General features: G+C 39.9%; 1 protein-coding gene across 1 annotated transcript in view; it reads left to right on the top strand.

Moving 5' to 3' along the window:
* The window catches only part of arap2 (ArfGAP with RhoGAP domain, ankyrin repeat and PH domain 2), a 162,424-nt gene extending 144,500 nt beyond the window's left edge, over positions 1-17,924 (top strand). Inside the window, exons 27-33 of the mRNA XM_006801720.3 lie at positions 65-187; positions 2,129-2,262; positions 4,501-4,583; positions 8,476-8,511; positions 11,470-11,533; positions 13,503-13,625; positions 14,492-17,924. Coding sequence (XP_006801783.2) covers positions 65-187; positions 2,129-2,262; positions 4,501-4,583; positions 8,476-8,511; positions 11,470-11,533; positions 13,503-13,625; positions 14,492-14,929 — 1,001 coding nt within the window. The 3' untranslated portion in view covers positions 14,930-17,924. The remainder of the gene's footprint in view (positions 1-64; positions 188-2,128; positions 2,263-4,500; positions 4,584-8,475; positions 8,512-11,469; positions 11,534-13,502; positions 13,626-14,491) is intronic.
* Positions 17,925-18,213: the final 289 nt, after the last annotated feature.

Below are 18,213 nucleotides of genomic sequence, written 5' to 3'. Positions count from 1 at the left end.
CTTTAATCATTTTTCTGTTTCTGAGCTAAATTATTATTAATTAATTCATGTATTTTTTTAACAGAACGACCGTTGCACCACAGCGAGAAGATTCTTGAGCAGGTGTTGGAGTGGAGCTCCTTGGACTACCCCAGCTCGGCTTGTCTTGTTATAAAGAAGTTTGTAGGTTTCAAACTTCTTGGGGAAGGTAGAGTATGCTGTAGATGTTACAAAAGAAGAAGCAGCTGTTCCATATCTTGTTATCCAGCATTACTATTTCTCAGATCATCATTATTCCTCAACAGCTCATTTGTTCATTTATTGATGACTGTTTTTTATATTATAATAGTTTAGTTTAAACTCATAATAACCAGCCATGTTGTGTTTTTTTTGTGCTTTTACTCCAGGGTAGTACAAGTACACCACTTTTGTTCATAGTATTTGTTCATAAAAGTAATGAAATTGTATGATTAACACAGGGGTAGCCAACTCCAGGCCTGAAGTGCTGGTGACCTGCAGGTTTTAGATCTCACCCTGGGTTAACACACCTGAATCAAATGATTAGTTCCAGGCCTCTGGAGAACTTCAGCGGTCAGACAGGTGTCCTTTGGTAATTTAGCAATTTGAATCACTGTGTTGGATCAAGGATGCATCTAAAACTTGCAGTACACCGGCACTGGAGTTACCTACCCCTGGATTAGCATATCAGGACATGAATGAAGGCTTTAAGATTGGGTGCAAACACTCTTTGATGAAGAACAACTCAAAAAGTGTCTTTATTTATTTAAAAAGCCAGAAAACTAAGTCTTACTGCTTTCATAGAAAGTATTTTAGTTACAGTTAAGTATCAGCCATGTGCTGCTAATCAAATGCACTTGACCATTTCATCATCGGCAAGTGTGAGCATTGAAAGCTAAAACAGATGTGTGTTAACAGAATGCTAAGCAGAGACGATCTTAATGAAGCAATTGTTGCTGCCCATCATTCTGGGAAGGGTTATAAAGACATTTCCAACCAATTTGAAGTCCATCATTCTAGAGTGAAAGATTATTAGATTATTTACAAGTGGAAACATTCAAGGGCTAAATGTCAGACTCTACAGGAGTCAATTAGCATATTAAATGTTAAAGTTCATGAAAGAACATTTAGAAAAAGTCTCAACGAGCATGGCTTGTTTTCAGGTTTGGTAGAGGATGCACCTTTTCTCTTAAAAGAACATGGCAGCATAGTTTAGGTTTATAAAGTTGCATCGAAACAAACCACAAAACTTCTGTTCTTTGGACAAAGTGGAGATGTTTGACCATAATGCACAGCACAACATTTGAAGGAAACCAAACACTGCAGCACAAACACCTCATACCAGCTGTGAAGCACCGTGGTAGAGGTGTGATGTAAGGAAATTATTTAAAGCTGCATTTAAATCAATTCAGACTGTAAGTATAGCTTGAAGTTAATGCTAACCCTGTTGTTGCTATTAGCCACAATTAATAAGTGGTCTAAACATCAAGCTAAAGCAGTTGATAGGCCAGCTACTTTCAGTTCTAGGAAATAGTTTGATGAAAATTAAACAGAGTAAAAATGGCAGCTAAAAATAAAGCAATAAAATAAATAAACCATTGCACTAAATAAATGAGTTAACATTTAAAAATAAGTACAATGTATTTATTTACAGTTGACGGTGTTAGAGCTGTAAGTATTACATAAAAGGATATAGGTATATGAAATTACAGTGGACAGTAACTACAGGTGGTTAGCTAAGTAATTAAATAGTGATTGATAAAAGTCATGTATATATTTAGCTGTGTGTAGATTAGAGAATATCCCCCGAAATTCAAACTTGTACATGGTTATAGATGCAAACATGTTACAGTTTGTTAGCTAAAGTGAATGGATATGTAGTTGGAGCAGGCAGACACAGTAACAGGTAGATGCCCTTCAGTGAGTACAGTTTTAGTTTAGTTTGGACAAAATGTGCAGCTTGTGTGGTGGTAGCATCCAACCAAACCTGTTTATTATATGTTAAAAACATATATTTTACTGAATTAAAAACATTCATTAAAAATAAATACAGGTCAACAGATTTGTGAGCGAACCCAGAGCCCCTTGAATTCTCTGTTTTCCAATACAGCGTTTCACTGTTTCACAACAGATCAGAAGCATTTTCTGAAAGGCGACTATCTGAAGTTCAGTGACGGATGCTCCAAACTGCTGTCAGGGCACAGATTTCAGGACAAGTATGTTGTGCTTCATTCAGAGAAGCTGCTGCTCTACAGGGATATCAAAGTAAGTACACTTTCGCCTTAATCTGCTGTCACATTTACAGCAAACACTCGCCGCCATGGAAACACAGTGTCTCCGGCGAACAGAGTGCGCCATTAATCCCGGGGTAATTTAAAAGGTTATGGAGCTGCTCAAGAAAGCCAAAATGTGTTTGAATGGAGCCGATACGACTACGACCGAAACAGACCAAAAATCCAGCCGGTCTGCGCTTCGTCTCCCTGGCAACGTGTTTGTCTCAAGGTTCCAAATTTGCAAATTAAGAAGAAAAATTTTTTTTAAAAAGGGAAAGAATGCGACGTGTGCTTCAGAGACGACCAGCAGGACCGAGCTCCCTAGAGGGCTTTTCCTCTCAGCACATTTCTGCAGAAACATAGGATTCGTAAAGGAGTGTGAAGAAGTGTTAATAATTGATGGGGGTGCAGTAGTTCTGGCAGTAGGCTTGTGTGGTGAGGGGTAGGTGGGAGGGGGACATGGATAAGGTTGGCGTGTTGTGTACGGGGAGGTGTACCTTCACTGAAAGCTTCATTTATTTATTATTTATTTATTTTAAGGTCGTACCAGAGTAGCTAATTACTGCATAAATGCAGGGGAAATTAGAAGTGTTACTGGAACTTAATTGATATTCTTTGGCCTCTGCAATTACTGCCAGGTCTGTACTTAGTGCAGATTATGCTGGATGAAACACTGAATGTGTGGTGGGTTGTGATGTGTAGGTGTCAGAGGCAAAGCTACAACTTTGATTTCGCTCGCTTTGTTCTCTTTCACTTTGTTCTTTGTCAGTTGGAAGAAGAGGTTTTTGCCGGTAATGATTTGTGTTGCGATTCTGTGGAATGGCACTTGTTGGCATTCTATTGTAGTTTTAATTATTTCAGTAAATTTAATTATTTTTCCCCCTTGAATTTAGATAATTATTCCAAACAATACGCAGTTTTTCCTTTGTACGCCTCCATTCTGGTGACAGCTGGCAGTCGGGGGCATCATGTTTTGGTCCATCCGTCAGTCCATCTGACCATCCGCCCATCGTCTTGAATCCGGCATATGTCGAATGCCTAGAGGGGATTCTTAAAATATGACATAAGCATTCACTTTGGCTTGAGGAAAAACTGATTAGATTACAGTTGTCAAAGGTCAAGGTACATGCGACCTCACATTCTGGCCTCACGTCCGTCTCATCCTTTTGAGCGCTTCATCCTGGGAGGACCTGGAGGGAATTTAATCATGTATGGTGCAAGCTTTCTCTTAGACTCAAGCGAACTGATTTGATAGTTCGAGGTCACAGTGACCTCACAAAACACGGTTTGGCCCAGAACTCAAATATTTATACACGAATTATGACAAAGGTTCCTGCTAATATTAGAAAATAAGGAGGTTTTATATCCAAAATGTCAAAGGTGAGCTCTGCTGTGCCAGCGTCTATGTTCTGCAGTAACACTTTCCTGACCATTATTCAACACCATCAGGAACAGTGTTCACCCATTGGCCACTTTATTAGGCACGTCTCGCCGGTACTGACCTGGACTCCTTTTTGCCTTAAGTCAGAGATTTTGCCCCATGTTGACATGGCATTATCGCACATTTGGTGCAGATTTAACATTCATGATGTGAATGTCCTGTTCCACCACATCCCAAAGGTGCTCTGTTGTGACTGTAACATTGAAACTTATCAGACCAGGCAACATTTTCCACATTTTATTGTTCAATGTTTACTGTTACTGGTTGGGTCTTCATGTGCCTCAAGGTTCAATGTGTTCTCTATTCAGAGATGCTCATGTCCATAAAGAGAGGCTATTTGAGCTACTGTTTCCTTCCTATTAGTTCAAAGCTGTCTGGTCATTCTCCTCTGACCTCTGACATCAAGATGTCGTTTTTTTCCCGAGAACTGCCGCTCGTGTTATATTGGTATTTTCTCATTTCCAGACCATTCTCTGTAAACCCTAGAGATGGTTGTGTGGGAAAATCCCCAGCAGATCAGCAGTGTCTGAAATACTCTGACCAGCATGTGTGGTACCATTCAAAATCACTTAAACTACCTTTATTCTTCATTCTGTTGCTCAGTTTCAACTACATGCTTAAATAAATTGAGTGGCTGCCACTTGATTGGCTCATTAGATATTTGCATTAACAAGTAGCTGAACAGGTGTACCTATAGAAATGGCCACGAGTGTCTCTGTGTTTGATGCTGAATGCAGTCTTTGCTGTGCCACCTTACCTGCTCAAAGTGTGTTTGGTTTGGTTTTGCAGAGCGCTAAAGCCGAGAAAACAATCCCACTGAAGGATGTGAAGTGTTACCTGGGCCTGAAGAAGAGGCTCAAACCTCCAACCAAGTAAGCAGCACTCACACATCCTGTATAATAAAACATCCTCCTTAAAATTATTCGATTGAGAGAAGGATTTACCCTTTTTTTTCCTCCTGTAATGGAATAATGTAAACATCCCAATTCGCAGTCTTGTATACACGTCTTGATTTGGTGCATGCTGTTAGTTTTCATCTTCACTGTTGATTAGCGAGTACAGCTGCAGTGGAATTAATGTGAAAGCACTGCTTTTAATACCTGATGCTAGGTTGTTTAAAGTGAGCAATAAACTGGGGAGAAAACACAAATCAACAGGACAAAATGCCTAGAAGCAAAAATGTAAATCGTACACCGTGTTATTTAATTCATTGGTTTCGTGAGGGAGATTTTATTTTTTTATGTTTTGGTTCTTTGACTGTTTAAGTGAAATGCATCCGCATCTCTGCTGATAAAATTACAGCTGCAAATGGACAAAACTAATTTGAAATAGCGGAATAGGTTTTAGTCATAACATAGAGTAAAGCATCTTCTGCAGCCTGTATAATTCCAGGAAAATGGATGTTCTGCCTTCCAGCCTGTGGTGAAGTCCTGTGTTGTGCTGCTAATGTGCATTTATTAATTTGCACCATTGTGTAATTGTTCCACCACCGAAGAGCCTTCATTACCGAAAAAACACAGGTCGCTTTCTCTCTTCCACCGGTAAAACAACAGTGGCACAAATTCTCTGCTGAATCGCAGACACAACTGCCTGTGTCACCGGGGTCAGGCAACAAATACAAAGCAGATTTTGTGATTTTTTCCAAACCCCCCGTGGCCATTTTTCTGGCATATTTACCAAAAATGGATGCTGCATCGTCACAATCACGATCATTCGATCCAGCGTTTTGAGTTTTAATATATTTTTATTTTTCCGGTTTATGTTAAAGTTCATTAGCTTCTCTAAGTTCATTTCTATTTTGCCTATGTTGTCCTGTTAAAGTTTGTTTATTCAAATCCCCTTGTGTCTTCACCCCTGTGTTTAAGTCTCCCTCGCCCTTCATGTGTTTCTGCGTCTCATTATGTTTCCTGTTTTATTTTGAAGAGGTCTGGTGTCACATGTTCATTGGGTTTTGTTTTACTTCCCCTGTGGCATCATTATGTTGACTCTAATCAGCTGTTTCCCCATGTGTTTCCACTTCCCCTGATCACCTGCGTATTTAGTCTGTGCGTTTTCATTTAGTCCTTGTCAAGTCATTTGTTGAGTTCTTCGTCATTTTTCCATGCCTCTATGTTTGCACGTTTTTCCCATGTTCAGATTTTTAATCATGTTCAAGGTTTTATTCTTTGTCTATTGTGTTTAGCATTTAGTTTTTCCCAGTTCTAGTTAGTTTCCCGTCAGTGTGCATCTGCGTTTTTGTGCCATTTTGTAGTATTTCCAAATGGTAAATGGTAAATGGACTGGTTCTTATATAGCGCTTTTCTAGTCATCTGAGCACTCAAAGCGCTTTACACAACTTGTGCATTCACCCATTCACACCCATTCGCACAAGCACATCTTTCTAAGTGCTTTATAGCTAACATTCACACACATTCATACTCCGATGGATGCATCGGAGAGCAATTTGGGGTTAGTATCTTGCCCAAGGATATTTGGCATGCAGATTAGGGGAAGCCAGGGATCGAACCACCAACCTTCCGATCAGTAGATGACCTGCTCTACCACCTGAGCTACCACCCCAAGCCACAAATAAATATCTCACGTTTTTTTAAATTATAGTTTAATTCCAAGTGTCTGCATTTGAGTCCTCTTCCTCCCTCCAGACATGCGTACATTCTTACCAAATCAGTCCTCCTGGGAGTGACGCTGTATTTCCTCTTTCCCTTCCTCTACCCTCAAAGTTTTGCCACCCATCCCTCCCCTAAAACCAGGGATGTCAAACTGATCTTACATCATGGTTCACATACACCTCACTTTAATCTTAAGTGTGACCAGTGAAACTCTCCTTTCTGTCAGTGTAAAGAAGTTTAACTACACATTAGTCCCTGAGATATTTTAATATGTGAACAAGAAGGACAATTTCAACAGTACTTCACAGTTTTTCCACGTGATAAAGAAATGCTGCTGTAATCTGAAATCTTTCAGTCTTAAATTGTAAGAAGTAAATGTGTAAAATTACAGGAATAAATCCTGGCAGCTCAATGCCCAGATGGTGCTGTTATTATACAACAGAAAGCTTCTGTTAATTCATAGAAAATATCCTTATTTCTGTGGACACATTGTGAAAAACAAACAAAACCGAAAACAGACATTTTTATAGTCAATAGTGAAAAGACGGGAATGTTTCTGTTATTTAATTGTTTATCTATTACTTTGGTGTAGCATGAAGAGCCATACGAGAGGTCTTTGTTAGTATGAAAAGCTGCAACACTTCTAACTAAAAGTAAAAAAAATGTATGCCTAGCTTTACATTTTCCAAATGCATCCAGTGGGGCCCAATTAGAGTCGTTCCCAGGCCATTTCTGGCCCTCAGGCCTTATGTTTGACATCCATGCCCAAGACCCTCCTGACCCCATCTTATTTTTCACTGTAATGAAATTGATTAAATGTAATTGCGTTTTAACAAATACAAATTATTAAACTCTGTTCCCGCAAGTAGAAAAACATTGCCGCCACTGTTTTATTTTAATGATCCTCTGTTATTGGAATTGATGACACATGCCAGCGCCGCAGCATTTCTTGTTGGTCAAACAAAGTGGACATTTATTCTATATTTCACATCGCGCGATTATAATTCCTCATAATTTTCCCCGTGTCGGACTGTGGAGTCGAACAAAAAAAAAAAGAAGTGAGAAATGAGCCCAGACTACAATTGTCTGCATTACGAAGTCCTTCAGGGCGAGGAAAACCGGATAATAGAGCAGGAGTGGGAGATGGAGAGATGAGGGAAAAGAGGGACAGATGCAGAAAGATGCAGGCTGGTATCATATACTGTTGAGTGGGCTGTGGGAGAAGTCATACAGCGAATAAAGAAATAAAGACAGAGTGCTGAGGAGAATGGAGAGAGTCGTAGTGAGAGGGTTAGGAAGAGGCAGCGCTCCAGTACCTCATTAGGTTGAGGTCTATTTGTGAGCGGCCTACTGCTGGGCTGGATCTGCTGCCCTCACTCACAGGAGTGGTGCTCCAGGCTGCTGGCTCTCTCCAACCCCCCTCTCTCTTCGCTTTGTTCTTCTCCCTACTTTTCTGCTTCTTTTCAGCTGCTGCTGCAAAGGTTTTTGAGGAAAGCGCATTCTCTAGGAAGGTGGTCTTTTCACCTTATGTTACCCCTGCGTAGGTTAATTTACACCGAAGCGCACAAGTATCCGTGTATCGATAGGCTTTTGAGTGCATGGAAATGGTGGCGTGTGGGAAGAGGGTCGTTCCTTTTAGCTAATACCGCAGCTTGGCGCAGTAAACTGCGTTCATGCGATCATCTGTTTTTACCCCCAGCAGATTCGCTCACCGCTCCAGCATGTCAGAAGTTCTGTGTCTTTTGCAGTCCTCCTAACAAAATATACTTTAAGGCTTATAGGTGAACAGCGTGTGCTCTGTGTATTGTACAGTTTGGCCCAGAGCATATTGATGTCTGCTCATGCATAAACATGTGGGCTGAAACTGCACTAATTAGCTTAATTAATTCCACTGTTTGGCACCCAGTGTTTGCTGGGAACTCTCTTTCCTCTTTGGATGTTCGTGAAAAGGTTTTGACCTTCTACTATCTTTACAGTACTTTCTCAAGTTGTTTAAAGTTGTTTATGTGAAGTGGGATTTTTGAATGTTCACCGTTTCTTTTAGAGAAACTTGTGAACCCTGTTTTTGAATTATACCAGTATGCAGGAAATTGCAAATTTAGACTTGCAGAATCCCAATTTCCAAGTCTGAGCTGTCTCTTCCCTCTTTTCACAGCTGCGGCTTCACCATCTGCACTGATAAACAACAATTGTGAGTAACACACTGACGTTCTATGAGTCGTGGTTGTACGTTTTACCCTTTTCTGCTTTAAACTCTCTCCAAAACAGAAAGAATCTAATCACACTTTATTTATTAATTTGATCAGATTTTTTACCATTTTTTTAATACCTGTGATATGATGCCTGCAAGGTCAGGTGACCCTATAAGCTCCTGAAAGATTTAAGCAAGTGTTCTTCATTCCCTTAATGTCAAAGCATGTCAGCATTTAAAACCTCGGTGAGGAAATGAAGCATAATTATCCTGATCACAAAAAAGAGACATAAAACGAGTAATGTCCTCTAACTGTTAGCAACTACCAGTAACATTAAGTCAAGGTGCTAGCTTCTAGTTCATCTTTTCATAGCTGTCTGTCAAACTAATCTCTGTAAGCAGGTATTAACATGTAGAATCAGTAGACATGGGGCTAGGGATGTTTACCGAAAACCTGGTGTTAAACAGGCTTCAGGTCTTAACTGAAGCATCAATACACTCCAGTGTTATTGGTACTGCTTTCAGTAGTGGAAGAACGTAAGAAAATTAATTCATTATTGCTAGAAAAAAACATAATTTTTCACATTTTTATTTGACTAGCTTTGATTAGCTTCTGGCCTTACATGCCAGTAGGTCTTTTAGCAAGTAAAGAAGGAAACGAGCGGTTCTTTGAAACATTCGACAAAGGTCCATCACATTTAGACAAAAAAAGTGCACGTTTGATGTCCTAGAATCAAAAATATGAACATGAAGTAATGATTAAAAGTAAGTTGTTAGTAACCTGATAGCTTCAGAAATCCCCAGTTTCAGCTTCAGACGAGTGAATTTTTGTTGGTGCACTTGCATCCACGTAACCCCCCACCCCCCCACCCCACCCACCCACTCCGACTTCACACCCAAATAAACTCATGAGATCCACATAACTTCACTTGCCTACCTGACAAAATCTGCTACGACATTAGGTAATATCTGTTATTAATTTGATTCTTTCTTTCTTTCTGCAAAAAGTACCGATAAGAACACAAATAAACTCCCATCCACCCTGTGCAGAGCAAATACCGAATGTTTCCTGTCTGACAATGTTTGGACTATAAGTTAAGGTTTAGGTATGAGTGATTATTACCCAGTGCTGATTATATGTTGAATTTAAAGCCTTCATTATATGGGGAATATGGATTTTCACATAATCGAGTACACACACACTTGCTTAGGCTGCTGCCCCCGCGACCCGGCCTCAGATAAAGCGGAGGAAGATGGATGGATGGATGGATGGACATAATCGAGGATTCAGCCAAGCTATAGTCAAAATAATTCAAATATTATATTACAGTCCTGCAGAAGATACAAAATTACAGTGATTGCACATTAATTCAGTGAATTTTATTTGATGTTAATTTTATCTGTGGATGTGGTGAAACACACACTTCTGCTTTAACCTTCATGTTAATTAGTCCCTCACAAAACTTTCTGCTGTAGTTTTATCAGCGTGAATGCAGCAGTTGAATGCCAAGAGTAACATCCTATATATGTATGGCCACATGACTTTGTTACAGTGCTGTGAAAAAGTATTTTCTCCATTCCTGATCGTCTTTGTTCTTTGCATATTTGTCACCCTTTTTTGTTTCATATCATTAAACATTCGCAAAAGGTAACCGGAGTAAGTACTAAATTCAGTTTTTAAATAAAGAGTTCAGTTTTTAGGAGCAGGGGGGTAAGGTCCCATAATACCAACTGAGCTTGTTAAATCGTTAATTTATTGGGATTACGACATTTTTAGGAAAGCTGAGTTCAGTTTCAGTAGCCACACCCAGGGCTGGCTACTGTCAGGCCTGCTGAGGTCAGAGTTCATGATTCAACAATAAGAAAAGTGATTGGGCAAAAATGGCATCCATGGGAGAGAACAAGGAGAAAACCATTGGTGATCAAAAAGAACTCAAAGGCTTGTTTCACATTTACCAAAAAACGTCTTGATGATCTCAGACACTTTTGGTAAAATATTCTGTGGACCGATGAGACAAAAGGTGAACTTTTTGGAGGGGCTGAGTCCCATTACATGTGGAATAAAACTAACACAGCATTTTAGAAAAAACCCCATCATACAGCAGTCAAACATGGTGGTGGTAGTGTGACACGGTCTGGGGCTGCTTTGCTGCTTCAGGACGACTTGCTGTAACCGTGAATTCTGCTCTATATCAGACAAGATCTGAAGCACACCAGTCAGTCCACCGCTGAATGGGTCAAAGAAACATTGAGGTTTGGAGCGTCTGGACTCAAATCAGATTGAGATGCTTTGGCCTGACCTAAAACAGGCCGTTCATGGTCGAAAATCCACCAATGTGACTCAAAGCAATTCTGTAATCATGAGTGGGCCAAAATTCCTCCACAGTGATGTAAAAGACTCAGTGTCAGTTATCACAAACACTTGATTGCAGTTCTTGCACAACCAGTTATTAGGCTTAGGGGGCAATTATTTTTTCACACACAGGGCCAGGTAGGGTTGGATAACTTTTAACCTTTCAACCTTTTAAACATGTTTGTGTTTACTCTGGTTATGTTTGTCCAATGTTAAGTTTTGATTGATGATCTGAAACATGTAAGTGTGACAAATATGCAAAAACTAAGAAACCAGTTTTTCACAGTACTGTATGTTTTATTTCTTTTTTAATAATAGCAAACCTGGAGTACAGTGCATGACAGGTATTACTTTAATCCTTCATCCAAGATTATTTCTCACAAAACTAATCATTGCTGCATATATAGACTTTATTAATGCAGATTCACAGAATCAAAGGTGCAGCTATGGCACAGTCTTTTATTTATTTTTTTATTCGGTGATCCCCTCAGAAGAAACTGTGTCCACTGCTGTGACTCACCAAGTCCAGCTGCCTGATTAAAATGGGTGTGAAAATAATGAGGTGGAAATCAGCGACTGATGTGACCAAGCTTTCTCCTCCTCAGGCATTTCTGCTGCGACAAGAGGGAGACGCAGGTCAACTGGGTGACAGACATCATCAGGATGAAGGTAAGATGACGCACAACTAGAGAGGAAGTTAAAACAGGAGCGAGGAATTCTCTCATGCAGACGCTCGATAAGGCAATTTAATGAGTAGACGCTGAAGTGTGTGGCGTAGCTGCAGGACTGCAGGAGAACTATGTGCATCCCTCTCTAAGCCTTTTATTGCGGTGTCGTGAGCCAAAAATATCAGTGAATGTGACATGCACACTGTGGACATATCCTCCTCCTTTTCTCTTCCATATTTGGATGGAAAAATACCCTCAAATACAGACAGAATAAATCATCTTTTTTTTTTTTTTTTACAATCCATATCTCAGAACAAGGAGATATGATAAATCATATGTTTTTCTCCCAATCATCCTTTTCCTTTGTACGGTTAGGCAGACAAAAATACATAAACAGGGGAGAGAACTGTAAAGTTTTCGAGGTCACTCAGCAATAACATAAATCACTTTATGTGGAAAAGCTGTGAGAATAAGGTCAAGGCGACTGTAACAATCACATTGTGGTACTTAGCCTCCAGATAGAGCTAAGTGTTGTCGCTGTCAGTCGCTGACACAGCACATATGACATAAATAATGCAGGGCAAAGCAAACCAAGGGGAGAACAGCTACGCACGTGTCATAATCTTGTATTAATTTTCACTCTCGCAGTCATTTCTGCCCCCCTCCAAGAGAAACGGCGTCTTATTTTCTCATTAGACTCAACACTGCTGTCTATTTTTTGCTCATTTTCAAGTAAAAGACCAAAGTTGAACTTCACACTCGTCCTTAACTGAAAGATCGAAGGAAGATTTGCCAGCTCTGTATTGTATGCTCAGCACATTTCATCAGTATTAGCACTCTGGCTGTCTCCCTTTATGGGAACCCGTCTGCAGCAAAGTGTTGTTTATCACAGGTGCTTACTGTAAAAGCCTTTTAGTGCCTTAGTTTGGGTTAGAAAGTAAAAAGGGCAACACTGTCGGGGAGAGATTGATCTAAAGGGGAAGGCAATTTTTGTCTGTTGTTTCTAAGTGTTTCAAGGTGTTTATTTCAGTGGACTTTCCCCCCTCCTCCTCGCTCTTTGCAGAAGCTCCCTGCTCTGAAACAACTAAATCTATAGCAGACCGGAGCCGGCTAAAAATATTAGAATTCTCTTCCCAAATCCGCTAAATATCAGGATTGTCAGCTTCCAACGCAGAGGCTTGAGGGAAGGACGCGGGACTTGTGGGAAGGGCAGAGAGAAAGTGCAGATGAGAAAGTCGACGGAAAGCACTTGTTCTTGATTTCCCTTACCTTACCTGTTAGCGAGCATTGTGCTCCAACAGTTTCCATAGCAACTGGCGATGGAGGACCTCATTCTGAAGCAAGGTAGAATGGGTGATGGCGGGTGTTCGAGAGTTGGGGGAGGGTGTAAAGGTCCAAGGACAGGTCCTGGCATTGATGAAATAAAGATTTGTTTAAGAGGGACGGTTTTACACGTTGGTGGGGGGGGGTGGGGGGGTCACAGTGATTTAAAAGGAGACATTGTTAAAGAGAAAGTTTAGCCGGAGATCAGAGCGCAGCCAGACAGCTGTACTGGAACAGAGTGTCATCATTCTTTGACTTCCCCTCATTATTAAAGATGCTTGTCTCAATCTGACTGAAAACTGAACCGGCACGTAGATATTTTAGACTAAGGAGCATCTAAAAGGAGATCATGCTTTTCATTAATTATTCATACTTTCAAAAACAAATATTTTTGCTGACAGTTCTGTTTCTCTTTTCTTTCCTTCCTTCATTCTCACACAGTCAAGGGAAGCCATCCAGTTTTTAGTGCGTCTTGGAGTCATCATTAGTCTATTCATTCATGTTATTCCTCATCTACTCCATTTTACTGCGCAGGTCTCATACATGCAGAGCTGGACCTTAAAGAGCATACAAAGACAATAAATGAAAATAAAATTGTTTTAAATGATATATAACCCGTTTTTATGATGTCTGCCTTGTGCCTTCAGTATGGTTCTGACCTTCATGCATCCACTAACTCAAAAGAAATGGCAGATCACAAATCCACCAGAGGTGGAGCTCTAACTGAAGGGAGCAAGGTGCTGCCTCAGAACCTCAACTCTAGCAAACAGGTGAGGAACTCAATGTTTTTTTTACCCCTCAGCCATAAAAGGCTGATGGGGGGTATTGTTGTGCTTGGCAGCGTGGGCACCCGACTTTGTGAACACAAGAATGTGGGATTTTCAAATTGATACCAAAGGTGCATCTACTGAAAAACTCAGATGACTTTAAATCTCATTAACATTGACCTCAAGGTCCTCTGACCCTGATTCCAAAGTCAAAGGTCATGTTTACTGAAAATCTTGTGAATGTAATAACTCACAAAAGAAGTTACATTGGATTTTCACATTTATACCATAGGTGCATCTACTAGGAGGCTGAGAACTGGTGGTTTTTTCTTTATAGCTCTTATTTACTGCCATGGTTAGGTTGGAAAGTAATCGATCAATATTAATATTAGTATTATTATTAGTTTTTCAAGAGTTTCAAAATATGGCTATGTTTGCCATCAGACCATGCTTCCATTTTTCTTTTACTGCTTAGTTCATGGTCACAGGTAGTCTGCCGCCCACACCACCTGCCACAGAGCAGAAGACGCACAATCTCATATCCTCGTGTTGGTGTTGCTCCTACGTCAGAGTAAAAATATTAGTCCAGGATCAGCATTCCTGCAGACCAGTCACCATACACCTAATATAACCACATCCCTAAGATATCAGATTAACATGATTGGTCAGTTGTCATGTTCATCCTGGACCAACATTATTATGATGATACAGAAACAACACCAACACGGGGCTATCTGATAGACTGTGAAAAACTTTAGTTTTATTTAGCTTTAGTTTTATTCTTGTCATCATGCATCATGCTATGAGTGATTATAAGATTGAAGTGTCTGTGGTTTCACTACATCTATATCTGCCATGTTTACCTATAGACAACCGAAAGGAGGGTTTCTCTTGGAGCTCTTGGAGATGGAGAATGGAGGCCCCCCACCAAGGATCCTAGTCCCCACTTCAAGTCCAACACCATAGGTGCTCCAAAGTCCAGTACCATGGGTGCTCCAAAATCCAACCCCATAGCTGTTCCAAAGTCCAACACCATAGGTGCTTCAAAGTCCAACGAACCATTCAAACCCCCAGCAATCCCAAGCAGAAGAACTTCAGTGGATGTTTGCCTGCCTCTACAGCTCCCGTCACCATCTTCTTCCAGACACATGCAGCCCATGCCTTTGCCTGTTCTTCCTCAAAGTGGCTGTAAGACGGTCAATAAAAGACCTGCTCTGGGTGGGGAAGCTATACTCCCTCCAAATCTGCTGAATGAACTCAACTCTGTCCTGAACAAGACTGGTCGCACTAACAAGAACAATGACTGACAGGAGGAGACATGAGGGGGAAATTACATAAAGTATCATGATCATTTCTGAAAGACGACACAGTATTAATGAAAAGAGAACAAGTTGCTTTCATGAGCGATGATCACAGTCTGACCTGAGCTTTTGAACTTGTATATATATGGAGATGGTGATGCACATGGGTATGTGCAAAACAGGTGCAGGAGACTGCAAAGGTCACGCAAACCTCAGCTGGCCATGGCGCTGACCCAAGCACTACAAATAAAGATTTATATACCACTGTTTGAAAGCTAGAGAAAGTTATGTAAATATGTTCCGCTATCAAACTCAGAAGTTTCTGGAAACATTTCCAAATGCTTATGCAATGTCTTTTTTTCCAGCTAAAGCCTTGCCAAAGAATTTGCAACTATACTTTTACTTTTACAGGCAGGAGCCTGCTGTTACCTTACAGCGGCCATTCCCAAAGTCAATAGTGCTGCGGGCCACTTAAAAAATAGAAAATCCCATGGGGCCAACCAATAATAAATCTTTCTCTAATCAAAATACAAGTGAAAGTAATATATTTTTTGGATAATTTTATTAAAACAAAACAAAACAGCAAAGGCTGCTAATTCTACGCAGTCATATGCAAAGTTTTTTGGACAATGTGTGTAATGAGTAATATCACAAATTAGCCACCTCCTCTTACCAGTTGTAATTCACTTTTATAGAAATAAATACTACAGTTACATATTTATATAAATGTAATGTCAAAGCTAAGTTTTCGTTATTATTGCTCCCCACCTGCAGCACCATGGCAGTCCACCAGGGGGCTCCAGGGAATTGTGGCCTTACAGGACAACATTTCTCCTGGATATGTACAGCACTGCCAATACAATCATACATGTTGGTGCACAAAAAGCTGATTTGGTGTGCACAAGTCGGTAATGGTTTTAAATAGAAGTACGATACAATATTAGCTGGCTGTGGCACACAGGCCAAAGTGTTAGGTACCTTTATTTATTTGTAGTTGCTTTTATGGTTCTAGCAGTTTTTGTACCACTGTAACTGTTACAACTGTAACTGAACTGTAGCCCCACTGGCAGTGTTTTTGAAGCCTAAGATTATGTGCCATACCATTTTTAAACTTTGCAGGGGGCCGTCACCAAATGTCAAATTAATGTACAGCATAACAATATGAATAAATGTGCTAAAACATTTAGTGAAGTTGCACATTCATGTTTAGCGTTTTCATAGACATTACGTGGTTAATTTGTTCCTGGACTGATCTTGGACTAACATTTTGCTAGCTTGTTTCTATGGGTTATCTTTTTTTCTGGTATTTTGAAAGAAAAAAGGCCTGAAAACAGAAAATATCAGCATGATGATGCAAGAGATCATAATCTCATGACCACATTCAAAACAGAAGCAATTTTTCTGTTGGTGTTGCAAACAAAATAACATATAGGTGATTCAAATAGAATACAATAAATATAAATGAGAAGTGATTCAAATGCTAACCAAAATAAAAGCGCATCAATGGAACTGAACATGCAGATAATAGAATTGAAGTTGGTTTGTATTAATCACTGATTATCAGAAAGATGGATCCATCTGTGTGGAGGAAGTGGTTGAAAGCATCTTTAGTGTGTTCTGATGTGTCTTTAGGTTATACCAGCTGACTGCTTCTTAAAGATCTGTGTGTCCTCCTGGGTATAAATTCGTCTAGGGATTGTCTGAACTGTATGTATGCCTGAGATTATTGAGTGACCTATAAACAAGTAGCAGCTCTCTCAATGTCTTCACTGGGAGTCAGTGTAAACATCAGTATTGTGCTCAGTTCTCTTGGTTCTTGTTAGAGCTCTTGCAGCAGCTTCCTGACAGAGCTGTAGATGTCTAAAGATATTTTAGGGAGACTGGAGAAAATCCCTCTAAAGCATATTGATTTGGTTATTAATATGATGTTGCTTGGCCCTGAATTGCCAAAATATGTAACTTGAACTTTTGTCTTTGCAGTCAAAGTGAGAAAAATACAATAATTTATGTCTTAAACTAACTCTGACTCTCATTTAAGTTTATGGGTCTGTAGTGCTTATGGGTGCTGAAAGACCCGAGTATGTTTAGTGCACCTTAAATAGCTTAAAAAACCAACAACAACTATGTGACATTGTGTGTTATCCAGCTGGAAGCATCCACCAAAAGATGGGTACACTGTGGTCATAAACAGATGGACAAGGTCAGCAACAATACTCAGGTAGGCTGTGGTGTTTAAATGATAAGTTGGTGCTAAGGGTCCCAAAATACCCCTCACACCACTACATTACCTGAACATGGCCTGAACTGTTGATACAAGGCAGAATGGATACATGCTTTCATGTTGTTTACACCACCCTCTGACCCAACCACCTGAATGTTGCAGCAGAAGTCGAGACTCATCAAATCAGGCAATGTTTTTTCAGTTTTCTCTTGTCCAATTTTGGTGAAGTTGTGTGAATTGTAGCCTCAGTTCCCTTCTACTCTAGCCTATCTACCTTAAGGTTTGATATATTGTATGTTCAGAGGTACTGTTCTGAGCAAGAACATGCCAGTAGATCAGCAGTTTCTGAAATATTCAAACCAGCATCGTTGGCACCAACACTAGTGCTACATTCAAAGTTACTTACCGTAAGTCACCTTTCTTCCCCATTTTGACACTCAGTTCGACCTTCAGCAGGCTGTCTTGAATATGCCTAGATGCACTGAGTTCCTGCCATGTGATTAGCTGATTATAAGTTTGTGTTACACAGGAGTTGTGCAGGTGATAAGTAAGTAAATAATTAGGTTGCCGGAGAGTGTCGAATAAAAAGTAGTGGCCCGAGAATCGAACCCTGTGGGACTCCACATGTCCCAGTTACATTCTGATGTGTGATGTGATGCTTGCTCATAGACAGTCATCTGATTGCTGGGATTTTTCTATGTTATTGCTTTTTTTTTTCTTCAATTATATTTTTATTAAAGAAAAAAAAGGACTTGTTACAATAAAGTGCATTGACATTATTTAGTCAAAAAAAAAAGAAAAAAAACTTTTTTCTATTGTTTTACATTCTGATAGCAAAAAAATAATAAAATAAACTCGTTGGCTTGACAGTGTGTTACATAATGCAGCATGTTTAACTTATTTACAAAGACTACATTAGGTACATATTATGAAGTTGAGGGTCAACCTGACATTGTATGGTACATGGGAGATACACCAAGTCAGGGCTGGTCTTACCTAAATTCAGGGCGGATGGGGGACACAAAGCTAATCCATTTATTCCATATTTTGTAGAATTTGTCTTTTCGAA

This window comes from Neolamprologus brichardi, chromosome 3 (assembly GCF_056152115.1).
Source record: "Neolamprologus brichardi isolate AB-2024 chromosome 3, ASM5615211v1, whole genome shotgun sequence".
In the NCBI taxonomy this organism is placed as follows: Eukaryota; Metazoa; Chordata; class Actinopteri; order Cichliformes; family Cichlidae; genus Neolamprologus; species Neolamprologus brichardi.
Note: the sequence above shows the minus strand (reverse complement) of the source record. Positions and strands in the feature narration are given on the sequence as shown.